Here is a 19,711-nt window from a genome sequence, read left to right as displayed (position 1 = left end):
TTGATCATGTGCAAAATTGTGATCCTTTCAAACGTGTATATATGTATATGTCTGTGTATATACATGTATGTATATGTTGAAATGTTTGTTTGTATCTGTATGTGTATGGGCATTTAAGCATATATATGTGTAAGGGGAGTGGGGGAGGAATGGGATGTATTTAGGGAAGCAGTGATGGCTTGCGCAAAAGATGCTTGTGGCATGAGAAGCGTGGGAGGTGGGTTGATTAGAAAGAGTAGTGAGTGGTGGGATGAAGAAGTAAGACTATTAGTGAAAGAGAAGAGAGAGGCATTTGGACGAATTTTGCAGGGAAAAAATGCAAATGAGTGGGAGATGTATAAAAGAAAGAGGCAGGAGGTCAAGAGAAAGGTGCAAGAGATGAAAAAGAGGGCAAATGAGAGTTGGGGTGAGAGAGTATCATTAAATTTTAGGGAGAATAACAAGATGTTTTGGAAGGAGGTAAATAAAGTGCGTAAGGGAGCAAATGGGAACTTCAGTGAAGGGGGCTAATGGGGAGGTGATAACAAGTAGTGGTGATGTGAGAAGGAGATGGAGTGAGTATTTTGAAGGTTTGTTGAATGTGTTTGATGATGGAGTGGCAGATATAGGGTGTTTTGGTCGAGATGATGTGCAAAGTGAGAGGGTTTGGGAAAATGATTTGGTAAATAGAGAAGAGGTAGTAAAAGCTTTGCGGAAGATGAAAGCCAGCAAGGCAGCAGGTTTGGATGGTATTGCAGTGGAATTTATTAAAAAAGGGTGTGACTGTATTGTTGACTGGTTGTTAAGGTTATTTAATGTATGTATGATTCAAGGTGAGGTGCCTGAGTATTGGCTGAATGCGTGCATAGTGCCATTGTACAAAGGCTAAGGGGATAAGAGTGAGTGCTCAAATTACAGAGGTATAAGTTTGTTGAGTATTCCTGGGAAATTATATGGGAGGGTATTGATTGAGAGGGTGAAGGCATGTACCGAGCATCAGATTGGGGAAAAGCAGTGTGGTATCAGAAGTGGTAGAGGATGTGTGGATCAGGTGTTTGCTTTGAAGAATGTATGTGAGAAATACTTAGAAAAGCAAATGGATTTGTATGTAGCATTTATGGATCTGGAGAAGGCATATGATACAGTTGATAAAGATGCTCTGTGGAAGGTACTAAAAATATATGGTGTGGGAGGCAAGTTGTTAGAAGCAGTGAAAAGTTTTTATCGAGGATGTAAGGCATGTGTACATGTAGGAAGAGAGGAAAGTGATTGGTTCTCAGTGAATGTAGGTTTGCGGCAGGGGTGTGTGATGTCTCCATGGTTGTTTAATTTGTTTATGGATGGGGTTGTTAGGGAGGTGAATTCAAGAGTTTTGGAAAGAGGGGCAAGTATGAAGTCTGTTGGGGATGAGACAGCTCGGGAAGTGAGTCAGTTGTTGTTCGCTGATGATACAGCGCTGGTGGCTGATTCATGTGAGAAACTGCAGAAGCTGGTGACTGAGTTTGGTAAAGTGTGTGAAAGAAGAAAGTTAAGAGTAAATGTGAATAAGAGCAAGGTTATTAGGTACAGTAGGGTTGAGGGTCAAGTCAATTGGGAGGTAAGTTTGAATGGAGAAAAACTGGAGGAAGTAAAGTGTTTTAGATATCTGGGAGTGGAATTGGCAGCGGAGGGAACCATGGAAGCGGAAGTGAATCATTGGGTGGGGGAGGGGGCGAAAATCCTGGGAGCCTTGAAGAATGTGTGAAAGTCGAGAGCATTATCTCGGAAAGCAAAAATGGCTATGTTTGAAGGAATAGTAGTTCCAACAATGTTGTATGGCTGCGAGGCGTGAGCTATGGATAGATTTGTGCGTAGGAGGGTGGATGTGCTGGAAATGAGATGTTTGAGGACAATATGTGGTGTGAGGTGGTTTGATCGAGTAAGTAATGTAAGGGTAAGAGAGATGTGTGGAAATAAAAAGAGCGTGGTTGAGAGAGCAGAGGAGGGTGTTTTGAAATGGTTTGGGCACATGGAGAGAATGAGTGAGGAAAGATTGACCAAGAGGATATATGTGTCGCAGGTGGAGGGAACGAGGAGAAGTGGGAGACCAAATTGGAGATGGAAAGATGGAGTGAAAAAGATTTTGAGTGATCGGGGCCTGAACATGCCGGAGGGTGGAAGGCGGGCAAGGAATAGAGTGAATTGGATCGATGTGGTATACCGGGGTCGACGTGCTGTCAATGGATTGAATCAGGGCATGTGAAGCATCTGGGGTAAACCATGGAAAGTTGTGTGGGGCCTGGATGTGGCAAGGGAGCTGTGGTTTCGCGCATTATTGCACGACAGCTAGAGTGTGAACGAATGGGGCCTTTGTTGTCTTTTCCTAGCGCTACCTCGCACACATGAGGGGGGGGGGGATATTATTCCATGTGTGGCGAGGTGGCAATGGGAATGAATAAGGGCAGACAGTGTGAATTGTGTGCATGTGTATATATGTATGTGTATGTGTGTGCATATATATATATATATATATATATATATATATATATATATATATATATATATATGAGGTGCCTGAGGATTGGCGGAATGCGTGCATAGTGCCATTGTACAAAGGCAAAGGGGATAAGGGTGAGTGCTCAAATTACAGAGGTATAAGTTTGTTGAGTATTCCTGGTAAATTATATGGGAGGGTATTGATTGAGAGGGTGAAGGCATGTACAGAGCATCAGATTGGGGAAGAGCAGTGTGGTTTCAGAAGTGGTACAGGATGTGTAGATCAGGTGTTTGCTTTGAAGAATGTATGTGAGAAATACTTAGAAAAGCAAATGGATTTGTATGTAGCATTTATGGATCTGGAGAAGGCATATGATAGAGTTGATAGAGATGCTCTGTGGAAGGTATTAAGAATATATGGTGTGGGAGGAAAGTTGTTAGAAGCAGTGAAAAGTTTTTATCGAGGATGTAAGGCATGTGTACGTGTAGGAAGAGAGGAAAGTGATTGGTTCTCAGTGAATGTAGGTTTGCGGCAGGGGTGTGTGATGTCTCCATGGTTGTTTAATTTGTTTATGGATGGGGTTGTTAGGGAGGTAAATGCAAGAGTTTTGGAAAGAGGGGCAAGTATGAAGTCAGTTGGGGATGAGAGAGAGCTTGGGAAGTGAGTCAGTTGTTGTTCGCTGATGATACAGCGCTGGTGGCTGATTCATGTGAGAAACTGCAGAAGCTGGTGACTGAGTTTGGTAAAGTGTGTGGAAGAAGAAAGTTAAGAGTAAATGTGAATAAGAGCAAGGTTATTTGGTACAGTAGGGTTGAGGGTCAAGTCAATTGGGAGGTGAGTTTGAATGGAGAAAAACTGGAGGAAGTGAAGTGTTTTAGATATCTGGGAGTGGATCTGGCAGCGGATGGAACCATGGAAGCAGAAGTGAACCATAGGGTGGGGGAGGGGGCGAAAATTCTGGGGGCCTTGAAGAATGTGTGGAAGTCGAGAACATTATCTCGGAAAGCAAAAATGGGTATGTTTGAAGGAATAGTGGTTCCAACAATGTTGTATGGTTGCGAGGCGTGGGCTATGGATAGAGTTGTGCGCAGGAGGATGGATGTGCTGGAAATGAGATGTTTGAGGACAATGTGTGGTGTGAGGTGGTTTGATCGAGTGAGTAACGTAAGGGTAAGAGAGATGTGTGGAAATAAAAAGAGCGTGGTTGAGAGAGCAGAAGAGGGTGTTTTGAAGTGGTTTGGGCACATGGAGAGAATGAGTGAGGAAAGATTGACCAAGAGGATATATGTGTCGGAGGTGGAGGGAACGAGGAGAAGAGGGAGACCAAATTGGAGGTGGAAAGATGGAGTGAAAAAGATTTTGTGTGATCGGGGCCTGAACATGCAGGAGGGTGAAAGGAGGGCAAGGAATAGAGAGAATTGGAGCGATGTGGTATACCGGGGTTGACGTGCTGTCAGTGGATTGAATCAAGGCATGTGAAGCGTCTGGGGTAAACCATGGAAAGCTGTGTAGGTATGTATATTTGCGTGTGTGGACGTATGTATATACATGTGTATGGGGGGGGGTTGGGCCATTTCTTTCGTCTGTTTCCTTGCGCTACCTCGCAAACGCGGGAGACAGCAACAAAGTATAATGAAGAAAAAAAAAAAAAAAATATATATATATATATATATATATATATATATGTAAGGCATGTGTACGTGTAGGAAGAGAGGAAAGTGATTGGTTCTCAGTGAATGTAGGTTTGCGGCAGGGGTGTGTGATGTCTCCATGGTTGTTTAATTTGTTTATGGATGGGGTTGTTAGGGAGGTAAATGCAAGAGTCTTGGAAAGAGGGGCAAGTATGAAGTCTGTTGGGGATGAGAGAGCTTGGGAAGTGAGTCAGTTGTTGTTCGCTGATGATACAGCGCTGGTGGCGGATTCATGTGAGAAACTGCAGAAGCTGGTGACGGAGTTTGGTAAAGTGTGTGGAAGAAGAAAGTTAAGAGTAAATGTGAATAAGAGCAAGGTTATTAGGTACAGTAGGGTTGAGGGTCAAGTCAATTGGGAGGTGAGTTTGAATGGAGAAAAACTGGAGGAAGTGAAGTGTTTTAGATATCTGGGAGTGGATCTGTCAGCGGATGGAACCATGGAAGCGGAAGTGGATCATAGGGTGGGGGAGGGGGCGAAAATTTTGGGAGCCTTGAAAAATGTGTGGAAGTCGAGAACATTATCCCGGAAAGCAAAAATGGGTATGATGCATATGATAGAGTTGATAGAGATGCTCTGTGGAAGGTATTAAGAATATATGGAGTGGGAGGAAAGTTGTTAGAAGCAGTGAAAAGTTTTTATCGAGGATGTAAGGCATGTGTACGTGTAGGAAGAGAGGAAAGTGATTGGTTCTCAGTGAATGTAGGTTTGCGGCAGGGGTGTGTGATGTCTCCATGGTTGTTTAATTTGTTTATGGATGGGGTTGTTAGGGAGGTAAATGCAAGAGTTTTGGAAAGAGGTGCAAGTATGAAGTCTGTTGGGGATGAGAGAGCTTGGGAAGTGAGTCAGTTGTTGTTTGCTGATGATACAGCGCTGGTGGCTGATTCATGTGAGAAACTGCAGAAGCTGGTGACTGAGTTTGGTAAAGTGTGTGGAAGAAGAAAGTTAAGAGTAAATGTGAATAAGAGCAAGGTTATTAGGTACAGTAGGGTTGAGGGTCAAGTCAATTGGGAGGTGAGTTTGAATGGAGAAAAACTGGAGGAAGTGAAGTGTTTTAGATATCTGGGAGTGGATCTGGCAGCGGATGGAACCATGGAAGCGGAAGTGGATCATAGGGTGGGGGAGGGGGCGAAAATTCTGGGGGCCTTGAAGAATGTGTGGAAGTCGAGAACATTATCTCGGAAAGCAAAAATGGGTATGTTTGAAGGAATAGTGGTTCCAACAATGTTGTATGGTTGCGAGGCGTGGGCTATGGATAGAGTTGTGCGCAGGAGGATGGATGTGCTGGAAATGAGAAATTTGAGGACAATGTGTGGTGTGAGGTGGTTTGATCGAGTGAGTAACGTAAGGGTAAGAGAGGTGTGTGGAAATAAAAAGAGCGTGGTTGAGAGAGCAGAAGAGGGTGTTTTGAAGTGGTTTGGGCACATGGAGAGGATGAGTGAGGAAAGATTGACCAAGAGGATATATGTGTCGGAGGTGGAGGGAGCAAGGAGAAGAGGGAGACCAAATTGGAGGTGGAAAGATGGAGTGAAAAAGATTTTGTGTGATCGGGGCCTGAACATGCAGGAGGGTGAAAGGAGGGCAAGGAATAGAGTGAATTGGAGCGATGTGGTATACCGGGGTTGACGTGCTGTCAGTGGATTGAATCAAGGCATGTGAAGCGTCTGGGGTAAACCATGGAAAGCTGTGTAGGTATGTATATTTGCGTGTGTGGACGTATGTATATACATGTGTATGGGGGGGTGTTGGGCCATTTCTTTCATCTGTTTCCTTGCGCTACCTCGCAAACGCGGGAGGCAGCGACAAAGTATAAAAAAAAAAAAAATATATACATATATATATATATATATATATATATATATATATATATATATATATATATATATTTTTTTTTTTTTTTTCTTTTTTTCCAAAAGAAGGAACAGAGAACGAGGCCAGGTGAGGATATTCCCTCAGAGGCCCAGTCCTCTGTTCTTAACGCTACCTTGCTAACGCGGGAAATGGCGAATAGTATGAAAGAAAAAGATATATATATATATATATATATATATATATATATATATATATATATATATATATATATATATATATATTTTATATTCATTTCAATTTATTTTGCTTTGTCGCTGTCTCCCGCGTTTGTGAGGTAGCGCAAGGAAACAGACGAAAGAAATGGCCCAACCCACCACCATACACATGTATATACATACACATCCACACACGCAAATATACATACCCATACATCTCAATGTACACATATATATATACACACATGGACTCATACATATATACACATGCACACAATTCACACTGTCTGCCTTTATTCATTCCCATCGCCACCTCGCCCCACATGGAATAACATCCCCCTCCCCCCTCATGTGTGCGAGGTAGCGCTAGGAAAAGACAACAAAGGCCCCATTCGTTCACACTCAGTCTCTAGCTGTCATGCAATAATGCCCAAAACCACAGCTCCCTTTCCACATCCAGGCCCCACAGAACTTTCCATGGTTTACCCCAGACGCTTCACATGCCCTGATTCAATCCATTGACAGCACGTCAACCCCGGTATACCACCTCGATCCAATTCACTCTATTACTTGCCTGCCTTTCACCCTCCTGCATGTTCAGGCCCCGATCACTCAAAATCTTTTTCACTCCATCTTTCCACCTCCGACACATATATCCTCTTGGTCAATCTTTCCTCACTCATTCTCTCCATGTGCCCAAACCATTTCAAAACACCCTCTTCTGCTCTCTCAACCACGCTCTCTTTATTTCCACACATCTCTCTTACCCTTACATTACTTACTCGATCAAACCACCACACACCACATATTGTCCTCAAACATCTCATTTCCAGCACATCCACCCTCCTGCACACAACTCTATCCATAGCCCACGTCTTGCAACTATGCAACATTGTTGGAACGACCATTCCCTCAAACACACCCACTCCCGCTCTCCGAGACAATGCTCTCGACTTCTACACATTCTCCAAGGCTCCCAGGAATTTCGCCCCCTCCCCCACCCCACGACCCACCCCCACCTCCACGGCTGCACCCGCTGCCAGATCCACTCCCAGACACCCAAAACACTCCACCTCCTCCAGCCCTTCCAGTGATTAAGTATAATAAAGAATAACAAATATAAATATACTATCATATATTCATTATTCATTGTACATAATCAGTTTCATGAGTCAGAGAGGTAGTGCCAGGAAACAGACAAAGAATGGCCCATCCACTCATATGCATATATATATTTTTCTTTTTTTTTTATTTTGCTTTGTTGCTGTCTCCCGCGTTAGCGAGGTAGCGCAAGGAAACAGATGAAAGAATGGCCCAACCCACCCACATACACATGTATATACATACACGTCCACACACGCAAATATACATACCTATACATCTCAACGTATACATATATATACACACAGACATATACATATATACACATGTACATAATTCATACTGTCTGCCTTTATTCATTCCCATCGCCACCCTGCCACACATGGAATAACAACCCCCTCCCCCCTCATGTGCGTGAGGTAGTGCTAGGAAGACAACAAAGGCCGCATCCGTTCACACAGAGTCTCTAGCTGTCATGTAATAATGCACCAAAACCACAGCTCCCTTTCCACATCTGGCCCCATAGAACTTTCCATGGTTAACCCCAGACACTTCACATGCCCTAGTTCAATCCCCTGACAGCAAGTCGACCCTGGCATACCACATCGTTCCAATACACTTTATTCCTTGCAGTGTATAAAACTATGTGGAAACCAGGGTTAGAGTTGATGCATACTTTAACATTTCAACCTCACAAAAATCTTGCTCAGAAAGTACGTGTAAAAGGGAGACGCAGGACTAAATTTACAAACAAGCATCGCCCATCTTGATGGATGCCTTGACATATAGTTCCCTGATTGGTCAGCCTTGACTCAGTGGCTGCACCCCTTCCGTCCACTCATTTACTGCAATCTTTGTTGTCAATCTTGATCACTGGATGAAACAAGCTTTAAACAGCTGGAATTTTCCCTGTTAACATGGGCAGCTACTAAAGCTTTCCTCATCTGTACACTAACCTATCCATATCTATATCTTTGTTTACACACCCCTTTGTGTAATACTCTTGCTTTGTCCTAACTGGGCAGGTGTCCATATTCATCCACATGCACCATAAAAGTATTGGAAGTTCTTTGATTTCTCAAGTCAGCCTTGTACTCTACTATTCTCTTCATCAACCCATGTCCAGTCTCCCATAATAAGGGTGTTGGTATCCACCACATGGAATCCTTTACACATTTTTTTTAATTCATTTTGCCTGCTTGGCTTATACCCTACAACTTCACCAATTTTTTTCCCTAATGACATGACAATATCTATACTTGTTTATTGTAGGTATTCTAACTTGATGAGCAGTCCTCTGGAGTAATCAATTTTCAGAAAAACTTAGGTAATATATCTTTTTCCAAGTACTCATGGCTGCAGATTCTTATGGCTTTTAAGATAAAAACAATCACTGTAGGCATACAAATAATGAATGAAATCATCAATGCTAGTCGGTTTTCTACATCTGGAGAACTTTCATATATTCTGTGACTGAATCAACTTTTACAAGAGGACCCAAACAGACTCCAGAGTTGGTTTCATACATGGTTGACAAAATTCAAACCAAGCAAATATAAAGTTATGAGGATGGGACAAAGTGAAAGAAGGCCACAGTATGGTTATCACTGAGCAGGAAATAAGCTTCAGGATTCTGTGCAAGAGGGTCTCGGGAATTATAATCTTCCCTCACCTGTTGCCAGAAATCCACATTAGGAGAATAGATGAGGAGACAAACTATCTACTGACAAATATTAGAATGGCTTTCATGTGTAAGGATAAGGAAATATCTAGCAAACTGACCATATCCTATATGGGATCAAAAGTTGAACATGCTTCTCAAGTTTGATCACTGCACATAAAAGAAACAAAAGAGCAAATAAAGAATGTCCAGATGAGGTCAATAAAGAATATACCACAATTAAAACAGCAGAGTTTCATGAAAAAGCTGGAGGCTTCAAATCTGCCCACCTTGAAAGAAAAAAGAGTGAAGGGCAACTTGATCAAAACCTTTCAGTTTTAAAAAAATATCCATGACTTGGACAATGAACAGTCTTTCAAGAAATGTAAGGATAGAGCAACAAGAGGACATAACACTGAATTAAGCAAGAAACTTGTTGAAAATGATGTGAAGAAGCTCTTTTCACAATATAAATGTGGATGTATGGAAAATAACAGATGAGGACATGGTTCATGCAGCCAGCATACATAAATTTACGAAGCCGCATAACAGTAGAAAATGTTCAAGAGATGGGAACCCACGACTGTAAAACTCCCTCCTAATAGAGAACAATTAGGTAATTACACAAAACATACATTCTTTCACCAATGGTACTTGCAACCATCACTCATATCGTCTTTCTCAGATTTACATCTTTTAATGTTCTTTCATATTCTTTCTACAAGGCATCCTTAATCTTCTCTTCTCCACCATCACCATTTCAAGCCACTACAAATGTTCTTATTTTCCAACTCTTGACCTTCACAAATATCAATACTACACCAAAACACAAGCAATCATACAAATCATCAAACTACACACCCTTCATTAGCAATGCCACAACTCTCATATAACCACCTGTATCATCATGATGGCCTGATATCACACCTTTCATTCCATCCTACTCATAGGTCTTTTTTTAACTTAATCTTGCCTTATACAAACCTATAGGCCTAATTTTTCCTTTCTGAGTGCATCAGCAATCTCCATCCTCTTATGCTCATTAATGATTCCTTTCCTATTCCATTTAACCAGCTGCATCACTTGTTGAAAGTGACTAGAGCTATGCCATTTTTGTCCAAGGCTACATGCACCATCTTTGGGGAATGCTTGCATAACTTTGGTCCCCTGCCCCAATCCTGCAGACTAATAGAAAGGGCATGGACATCTAACTCCCATGGTAAACTTCTACCCAGTTCAGTTATGTGCATAATGTGTGTTCTACTAGAGGAATGAGAAATGATTTGTCATATCATATTGAAATAACATGTAGGTTTAGCCTTTTACTCTACAGGATATAGGAATAAAAATTATTTTTATTTCATTTATTTTGCTTTGTCGCTGTCTCCCGTGTTTGCGAAGTAGCGCAAGGAAACAGACGAAAGAAATAGCCCAACCCACCCACATACACATGTATATACATACACGTCCACACACGCAAATATACATACCTATACATCTCAATGTACACATATATATACACACACAGACACATACATATATACCCATGCACACAATTCACACTGTCTGCCTTTATTCATTCCCATCGCCACCTCGCCACACATGGAATAACATCCCCCTCCCCCCTCATGTGTGCAAGGTAGCGCTAGGAAAAGACAACAAAGGCCCCATTCGTTCACACTCAGTCTCTAGCTGCCATGCAATAATGCCCGAAACCACAGCTCCCTTTCCACATCCAGGCCCCACACAACTTTCCATGGTTTACCCGAGACGCTTCACATGCCCTGATTCAATCCACTGACAGCACGTCGACCCCGGTATATCACATCGATCCAATTCACTCTATTCCTTGCCCGTCTTTCACCCTCCTGCATGTTCAGGCCCCGATCACTCAAAATCTTTTTCACTCCATCTTTCCACCTCCAATTTGGTCTCCCACTTCTCCTCGTTCCCTCCACCTCCGACACATATATCCTCTTGGTCAATCTTTCCTCACTCATTCTCTTCATGTACCCAAACCATTTCAAAACACCCTCTTCTGCTCTCTCAACCATGCTCTTTTTATTTCCACGCATCTCTCTTACCCTTACATTACTTACTCGATCAAACCACCTCACACCACACATTGTCCTCAAACATCTCATTTCCAACACATCCACCCTCCTGCACACAACTCTATCCATAGCCCACGCCTTGCAACCATACAACATTGTTGGAACCACTATTCCTTCAAACATACCCATTTTTGCTTTCCGAGATAATGTTCTCGACTTCCAAACATTCTTCAAGGCTCCCAGGATTTTCACCCCCTCCCCACCCTATGATCCACCTCCGCTTCCATGGTTCCTTCCGCTGCCAGATCCACTCCCAGATATCTAAAACACTTTACTTCCTCCAGTTTTTCTCCATTCAAACTTACCTCCCAATTGACTTGACCCTCAACCCTACTGTACCTAATAACCTTGCTCTTATTCACATTTACTCTTAACTTTCTTCTTTCACACACTTTACCAAACTCACTCACCAGCTTCTGCAGTTTCTTACATGAATCAGCCACCAGCGCTGTATCATCAGCGAACAACAACTGACTCACTTCCCAAGCTCTCTCATCCACAACAGACTTCATACTTGCCCCTCTTTCCAAAACTCTTGCATTCACCTCCCTAACAACCCCATCCATAAACAAATTAAACAACCATGGAGACATCACACACCCCTGCCACAAACCTACATTCACTGAGAACCAATCACTTTCCTCTCTTCCTACACGTACACATGCCTTACATCCTCGATAAAAACTTTTCACTGCTTCTAACAACTTGCCTCCCACACCATATATTCTTAATACCTTCCACGGAGCATCTCTATCAACTCTATCATATGCCTTCTCCAGATCCATAAATGCTACATACAAATCCATTTGCTTTTCTAAGTATTTCTCACATACATTCTTCAAAGCAAACACCTGATCCACACATCCTCTACCACTTCTGAAACCACACTGCTCTTCATACATAAAAATGTGAATGAAAAAATGACAAAAGTAGAAAAGTTGAGAAATGAAATCGTGAAACTTACCTTCCAGAAGTGAGTTGAAAAGCTAAAAGGAGGCAGAGCACTACAGAGAAAAAAAGTTGCGGCAATGAGAAGACAGTTTAACACATTACCAAAGACTATCAGAAACATGCATAGTATAGCATGTATACACTGTGGAAAGAGGGAATGAACATGATGAAATGATGATCTATGAAAATTGGAGGAGGAAAAGAGAGAATGGAAAAATCTGAATCTGCCAGAAAACTGAGAAGAATGGAGAAAAAAGAATGTTACTAAAATACAGAGTCCTAAACAGAAGTACTAAAAGTGGTGATATATCAATAAAAGGAAAGATAATGAGGATTTCAGAAGGAAAATACATCAGAATTTATAATGGCACATGAAACGTCTGGGGTAAACCATGGAAAGGTCTATGTGGCCTGGATGTAGATAGGGAACTGTGGTATTGGAACATTACACATGACAGCTAGAGACTAACTGAGAACGAATGTGGCCCATTTTGTCTGTTTCCTGGCACTCCCAACCTGAAGCAGGGGGCAGCGATGCTGTTTTTTGTGGGGAAGGGTAGTGACAGGAATGGATGAAGGCAAGCAAGTACGAATATGTATATATATGTATATGTCCCTGGGGATAGGGGAGAAACAATACTTCCCACGAATTCCTCACGTGTCGTAGAAGGCGACTAAAGGGGACACGAGCGAGGGGGATAGAAACCCTCCCCTCCTTGTATTTTAACTTTCTAAAAGGGGAAACAGAAGAAGGAGTCACGCGGGGAGTGCTCATCCTCCTCGAAGGCTCAGATCGGGGTGTCTAAATGTGTGTGGATGTAACCAAGATGAGAAAAAAGGAGAGATAGGTAGTATGTTCGAGGAAAGGAACCTGGATGTTTTGGCTCTGAGTGAAACAAAGCTCAAGGGTCAAGGGGAAGAGTGGTTTGGGAATGTCTTGGGAGTAAAGTCAGGGGTTAGTGAGAGGACAAGAGCAAGGGAAGGAGAAGCACTACTCCTGAAACAGAAGTGGTGGGAGTGTGTGATAGAGTGTAAGAAAGTAAATTCTAGATTAATATGGGTAAAACTGAAAGTTGATGGAGAGAGATGGGTGATTATTGGTGCATATGCACCTGGGAATGAGAAGAAAGATCATGAGAGGCAAGTGTTTTGGAAGCAGCTGAATGAGTGTGTTAGTGGTTTTGATGCACGAGACCAGGTTGTAGTGATGGGTGATTTGAATGCAAAGGTGAGTAATGTGGCAGTTGAGGGAATAATTGGTATACATGGGGTGCTCAGTGTTGTAAATGGAAATGGTGAAGAGCTTGTAGATTTATGTGCTGACTGAGAACGAATGTGGCCCATTTTGTCTGTTTCCTGGCACTCCCAACCTGAAGCAGGGGGCAGCGATGCTGTTTTTTGTGGGGCAGGGTAGTGACAGGAATGGATGAAGGCAAGAAAGTACGAATATGTATATATATGTATATGTCCCTGGGGATAGGGGAGAAAGAATACTTCCCACGCATTCCTCACGTGTCGTAGAACGCGACTAAAGGGGACACGAGCGGGGGGGATAGAAACCCTCCCCTCCTTATATTTTAACTTTCTAAAAGGGGAAACAGAAGAAGGAGTCACGCGGCGAGTGCTCATCCTCCTCGAAGGCTCAGATTGGGGTGTCTAAATGTGTGTGGATGTAACCAAGATGAGAAAAAAGGAGAGATAGGTAGTATGTTCGAGGAAAGGAACCTGGATGTTTTGGCTCTGAGTGAAACAAAGCTCAAGGGTCAAGGGGAAGAGTGGTTTGGGAATGTCTTGGGAGTAAAGTCAGGGGTTAGTGAGAGGACAAGAGCAAGGGAAGGAGAAGCACTACTCCTGAAACAGAAGTGGTGGGAGTGTGTGATAGAGTGTAAGAAAGTAAATTCTAGATCAATATGGGTAAAACTGAAAGTTGATGGAGAGAGATGGGTGATTATTGGTGCATATGCACCTGGGAATGAGAAGAAAGATCATGAGAGGCAAGTGTTTTGGAAGCAGCTGAATGAGTGTGTTAGTGGTTTTGATGCACGAGACCAGGTTGTAGTGATGGGTGATTTGAATGCAAAGGTGAGTAATGTGGCAGTTGAGGGAATAATTGGTATACATGGGGTGTTCAGTGTTGTAAATGGAAATGGTGAAGAGCTTGTAGATTTATGTGCTGAAAAAGGACTGGTGATTGGAAATACCTGGTTTAAAAAGAGAGATATACATAAGTATACGTATGTAAGTAGGAGAGATGGCCAGAGAGCGCTATTGGATTACGTGTTAATTGATAGACACATGAAAGAGAGACTTTTGGATGTTAATGTTCTGAGAGGTGCAACTGGAGGGATGTCTGATCATTATCTTGTGGAGGCTAAGGTGAAGATTTGTAGAGGTTTCCAGAAAGGAAGAGAGAATGTTGGGGTGAAGAGAGTGGTGAGAGTAAGTGAGCTTGGGAAGGAGACGTGTGAGGAAGTACCAGGAGAGACTGTGGAAAAAGGTGAGAACAAAGGATGTAAGGGGAGTGGGGGAGGAATGGGATGTATTTAGGGAAGCAGTGATGGCTTGTGCAAAAGATGCTTGTGGCATGAGAAGTGTGGGAGGTGGGCAGATTAGAAAGGGTAGTGAGTGGTGGGATGAAGAAGTAAGATTATTAGTGAAAGAGAAAAGAAAGGCATTTGGACGATTTTTGCAAGGAAATAATGCAAATGAGTGGGAGATGTATAAAAGAAAGAGGCAGGAGGTCAAGAGAAAGGTGCAAGAGGTGAAAAAGAGGGCAAATGAGAGTTGGGGTGAGAGAATCTTTACATTTTAGGGAGAATAAAAAGATGTTTTGGAAGGAGGTAAATAAAGTGTGTAAGACAAGGGAACAAATCGGAACTTCAGTGAAGGGGGCTAATGGGGAGGTGATAACAAGTAGTGGTGATGTGAGAAGGAGATGGAGTGAGTATTTTGAAGGTTTGTTGAATGTGTTTGATGATAGAGTGGCAGATAAAGGGTGTTTTGGTCGAGGTGGTGTGCAAAATGAGAGGGTTAGGGAAAATGGTTTGGTAAACAGAGAAGAGGTAGTAAAAGCATTGCAGAAGATGAAAGCCGGCACGGCAGCGGGTTTGGATGATATTGCAGTGGAATTTATTAAAAAAGAGGGTGACTGTATTGTTGACTGGTTGGTAAGGTTATTTAATGTATGTATGATTCATGGTGACGTGCCTGAGGATTGGCCGAATGCTTGCATAGTGCCATTGTACAAAGGCAAAGGGGATAAGAGTGAGTGCTCAAATTACAGAGGTATAAGTTTGTTGAGTATTCCTGGGAAATTATATGGGACGGTATTGATTGAGAGGGTGAAGGCATGTACAGAGCATCAGATTGGGGAAGAGCAGTGTGGTTTCAGAAGTGGTACAGGATGTGTGGATCAGGTGTTTGCTTTGAAGAATGTATGTGAGAAATACTTAGAAAAGCAATTGGATTTGTATGTAGCATTTATGGATCTGGAGAAGGCATATGATAGAGTTGATAGAGATGCTCTGTGGAAGGTATTAAGAATATATGGTGTGGGAGGCAAGTTGTTAGAAACAGTGAAAAGTTTTTATCGAGGATGTAAGGCATGTGTACGTGTAGGAAGAGAGGAAAGTGATTGGTTCTCAGTGAATGCAGGTTTGAGGCAGGGGTGTTTGATGTCTCCATGGTTGTTTAATTTGTTTATGGATGGGGTTGTTAGGGAGGTGAATGCAAGAGTTTTGAAAGAGGGGCAAGTATGAAGTCTGTTGTGGATGAGAGAGCTTGGGAAGTGAGTCAGTTGTTGTTCACTGATGATACAGCACTGGTGGCTGATTCATGTGAGAAACTGCAAAAGCTGGTGACTGAGTTTGGTAAAGTGTGTGAAAGAAGAAAGTTGAGAGAAAATGTGAATAAGAGCAAGGTTATTAGGTACAGTCGGGTTGAGGGTCAAGTCAATTGGGAGGTAAGTTTGAATGGAGAAAAACTGGAGGATGTGAAGTGTTTTAGATATCTGGGAGTGGATTTGGCAGTGGATAGAACCATGGAAGTGGAAGTAAATCATAGGGTGGGGGAGGGGGCAAAAATTCTAGGAGCCTTGAAGAATGTGTGGAAGTCGAGAACATTATCTCGGAAAGCAAAAATGGGTATGTTTGAAGGAATAGTGGTTCCAACAATGTTGTATGGTTGCGAGGCGTGGGTTATGGATAGAGTTGTGCGTAGGAGGGTGGATGTGCTAGAAATGAGATGTTTGAGGACAATATGTGGTGTGAGGTGGTTTGTTCGAGTAAGTAATGTAAGGGTAAGAGAGATGTGTGGTAATAAAAAGAGTGTGGTTGAGAGAGCAGAAGAGGGTGTTTTGAAATGGTTTGGTCACATGGAGAGAAAGAGTGAGGAAAGACTGACCAAGAGGATATATGTGTCAGAGGTGGAGGGAACGAGGAGAAGTGGGAGACCAAATTGGAGGTGGAAAGATGGAGTGAAAAAGATTTTGAGTGATCGGGGCCTGAACATGGAGGAGGATGAAAGGCGTGAAAGGAATAGAGTGAATTGGATTGATGTGGTATACCGGGGTTGACGTGCCGTCAGTGCATTGAATCAGGGCATGTGAAGCGTCTGGGGTAAACTATGGAAAGTTGTGTGTTGCCTGAATGTGGAAAGGGAGCTGTGGTTTCGGGCATTATTGCATGACAGCTAGAGACTGAGTGTGAACGAATGGGGCCTTTGTTGTCTTTTCCTAGCGTTACCTCGCACACATGCGGGGGGAGGGGGATGGTATTCCATGTGCGGCGAGGTGGCGATGGGAATGAATAAAGGCAGACAGTGTGAATTGTGTGTATGGGTATATATGTATGTGTCTGGGTGTGTATATATATGTGTACACTGAGATGTATAGGTATGTATATTTGCGTTTGTGGACGTGTATGTATATACATGTGTATGGGGATGGGTTGGGCCATTTCTTTCGTCTGTTTCCTTGCGCTACCTCGCAAACGCGGGAGACAGCGACAAAGCAAGATAAATACAAATATATATATATTCTTTCTTTTTTTTTTTCATACTATTCGCCATTTCCCACATTAGCGAGGTAGCGTTAAGAACAGAGGACTGGGCTTTTGAGGGAATATCCTCACCTGGCCCCCTTCTCTGTTCCTTCTTTTGGAAAATTAAAAAAAATGAGAGGGGAGGATTTCCAGCCCCCCGCTCCCTTCCCGTTTAGTCGCCTTCTACGACACGCAGGGAATACGTGGGAAGTATACTTTCTCGCCTATCCCCAGGGATAATATATACTACATATTTGCTTTGTCGCTGTCTCCCACGTTAGCGAGGCAGCGCAAGGAAACAGACGAAAAAATGGCCCAACCCACCCGCATACACATGTATATACATACACGTCCACACACGCAAATATACATACCTATACATCTCAACGTATGCATATATATACACACACAGACATATACATATGTACACATGTACATAATTCATACTGTCTGCCTTTATTCGTTCCCATCGCCACCTCGCCACACATGAAATAACAACCCCCTCCCCCCTAATGTGTGTGAGGTAGCGCTAGGAAAAGACAACAAAGGCCCCATTCGTTCACGCTCAGTCTCTAGCTGTCATGTAATAATGCACTGAAACCAAAGCTCCTTTTCCACTTCCAGGCCCCACAGAACTTTCCACGGTTTACCCCAGACGCTTCACATACCCTGGTTCAATCCACTGACAGCACGTCGACCCCGGTATACCACATCGTTCCAATTCACTCTATTCCTTGCACGCCTTTCACCCTCCTACATGTTCAGGCCCCGATCACTCAAAATCTTTTTCACTCCATCTTTCTACCTCCAATTTGGTCTCCCGCTTCCCCTCATTCCCTCCACCTCTGACACATATATCCTCTTGGTCAATCTTTCCTCACTCATTCTCTCCATGTGACCAAATCATTTCAAAACACCCTCTTCTGCTCTCTCAACCACACTCTTTTCATTACCACACATCTCTCTTACCCTTACATTACTTACTCGATCAAACAACCTCACACCACAAATTGTCCTCAAACATCTCATTTCCAGCACATCCACCCTCCTGCGCACAACTCTATCCATAGCCCATGCCTCAAAACCATACAACATTGTTGGAACCACTATTCCTTCAAACATACCCATTTTTGCTTTCTGAGATAATGTTCTTGACTTCCACACATTCTCTTAGGGTCCCAGAATTTTTGCCCTGCTCCCCCACCCTATGATTCACTTCCGCTTCCATGGTTCCATCCGCTGCCAAATCCACTCCCAGATATCTAAAACACTTCACTTCCTCTAGTTTTTCTCCATTCAAACTTACCTCCCAATTGACTTGTATATATATATAAAAATGAATGAAAACTTATTTTGAAGAAACCCAAACTAAAATAAAATAAATAAGATAAGTACAGTAATCTATCAAGCCAGTACTAAGAAGCCTTGAGCACTTATCAAGCCTATCTGGCAAATGATGATTGGAAAAAATAAGGATTTTCCTCTCCGAGTCCATAAAACATCCAAAATGAAAGTCATGCTAACCTGGGGCTGTTAGATCAATCTTCTTGCATCGTATCGTTAGAGGAGCCTTCATGTCAAAACCTTTGGTTTCTGCAATGGCAGCTAATCTTTCCAAGACATCAGATACCTTAAATCTTTGGTCTGGATCTACCCTCAGCATGCCCCGTATAAGTTCGTGAAAACAATCATATTTGCCATCATTAGCAGGAATGGCAAAATTCCCATTTACAATTCTGTGAAAAAAATATTTCTATTATTACCATATAAACAATCATTAACATTTAAATATAACTCTAATTACTTTATGAATGAACACATTTTTAGGATACACACAGAGTGTACTGAAATGAAAATTTTGGAGTTCCTGTACTTTCAAACAAAGATTAAGAAAGACACATGCAATTTTTTTTTAACTCCTAGTCATCATTCTGAAACATTCGGAAATGCAAAATATGGTAGAAATTCACCACGAAGTTATAGGATGAGAATGAAAAAATTACATATGAGCAAGTCACCAAAAGTTCTCAAAAGTACTCAAGTCCATGCATGTGCAACACGTTAAAAATTGACTATGCAAAATGGAACAGACATATATCAGAAGTGCCTTTTCAGAAAAGGATGGAGTAACCAAAAGACTGTTTCGAGGGTGCTGCTATTCCTTTTCTCAGTACAAAACTTGTCAGAAGTACATGTATAAATAGCACCTGAAAATGTTATATAAGATACTAAAATTCAGGAAAAAGAGTTGTTCAAGGTTGCAAAATCCTGGGACAGACTCCTAAGCAAGCTCCAGCTTTGGTTAGATCTATGGATAATTAAGTTCAAACCAGCTAAATGTAGTGATATTGAAGGGGCACAGTAAAAAAGACGACAGGCTCTGACAATTTTCACACAGAAGATCAACCAGAGGCATCTGCATGTAAAAGGGAATTGAGGGTTTACAGTGCTAAGCCTTTCACCACACCATTAAAAGAGACACTTATAGGCAAATTAATTTCTTGCTAATATCAAAACTGCCTTAAAGTAAATGTATAAGAATTAAAAAAAAAAAATTCTACTGCATACATTTCACTCATTTTTCCCCTTGTCTTATGCATTATACTTACCTCCTACCAAAACATCTTTTTATTCTCCCTAAAATTTAATGATACTCACACCCTAACACTCATTTG

The 19,711-nt window shown here is 42.2% G+C and overlaps 1 protein-coding gene across 3 annotated transcripts in view; it reads right to left on the bottom strand.

Moving 5' to 3' along the window:
* Positions 1-19,711, bottom strand: part of LOC139746207 (cyclin-G-associated kinase-like) — a 329,022-nt gene that overhangs the window by 255,720 nt on the left and 53,591 nt on the right. For all 3 annotated transcript variants that reach the window (XM_071657155.1, XM_071657166.1, XM_071657174.1), the window contains one exon: positions 18,561-18,772. In XM_071657155.1, the coding sequence (XP_071513256.1) occupies positions 18,561-18,772 (212 nt within the window). The remainder of the gene's footprint in view (positions 1-18,560; positions 18,773-19,711) is intronic.

The sequence above is a fragment of the Panulirus ornatus genome, chromosome 4, assembly GCF_036320965.1.
Source record: "Panulirus ornatus isolate Po-2019 chromosome 4, ASM3632096v1, whole genome shotgun sequence".
Taxonomy (NCBI): Eukaryota; Metazoa; Arthropoda; class Malacostraca; order Decapoda; family Palinuridae; genus Panulirus; species Panulirus ornatus.
Note: the sequence above shows the minus strand (reverse complement) of the source record. Positions and strands in the feature narration are given on the sequence as shown.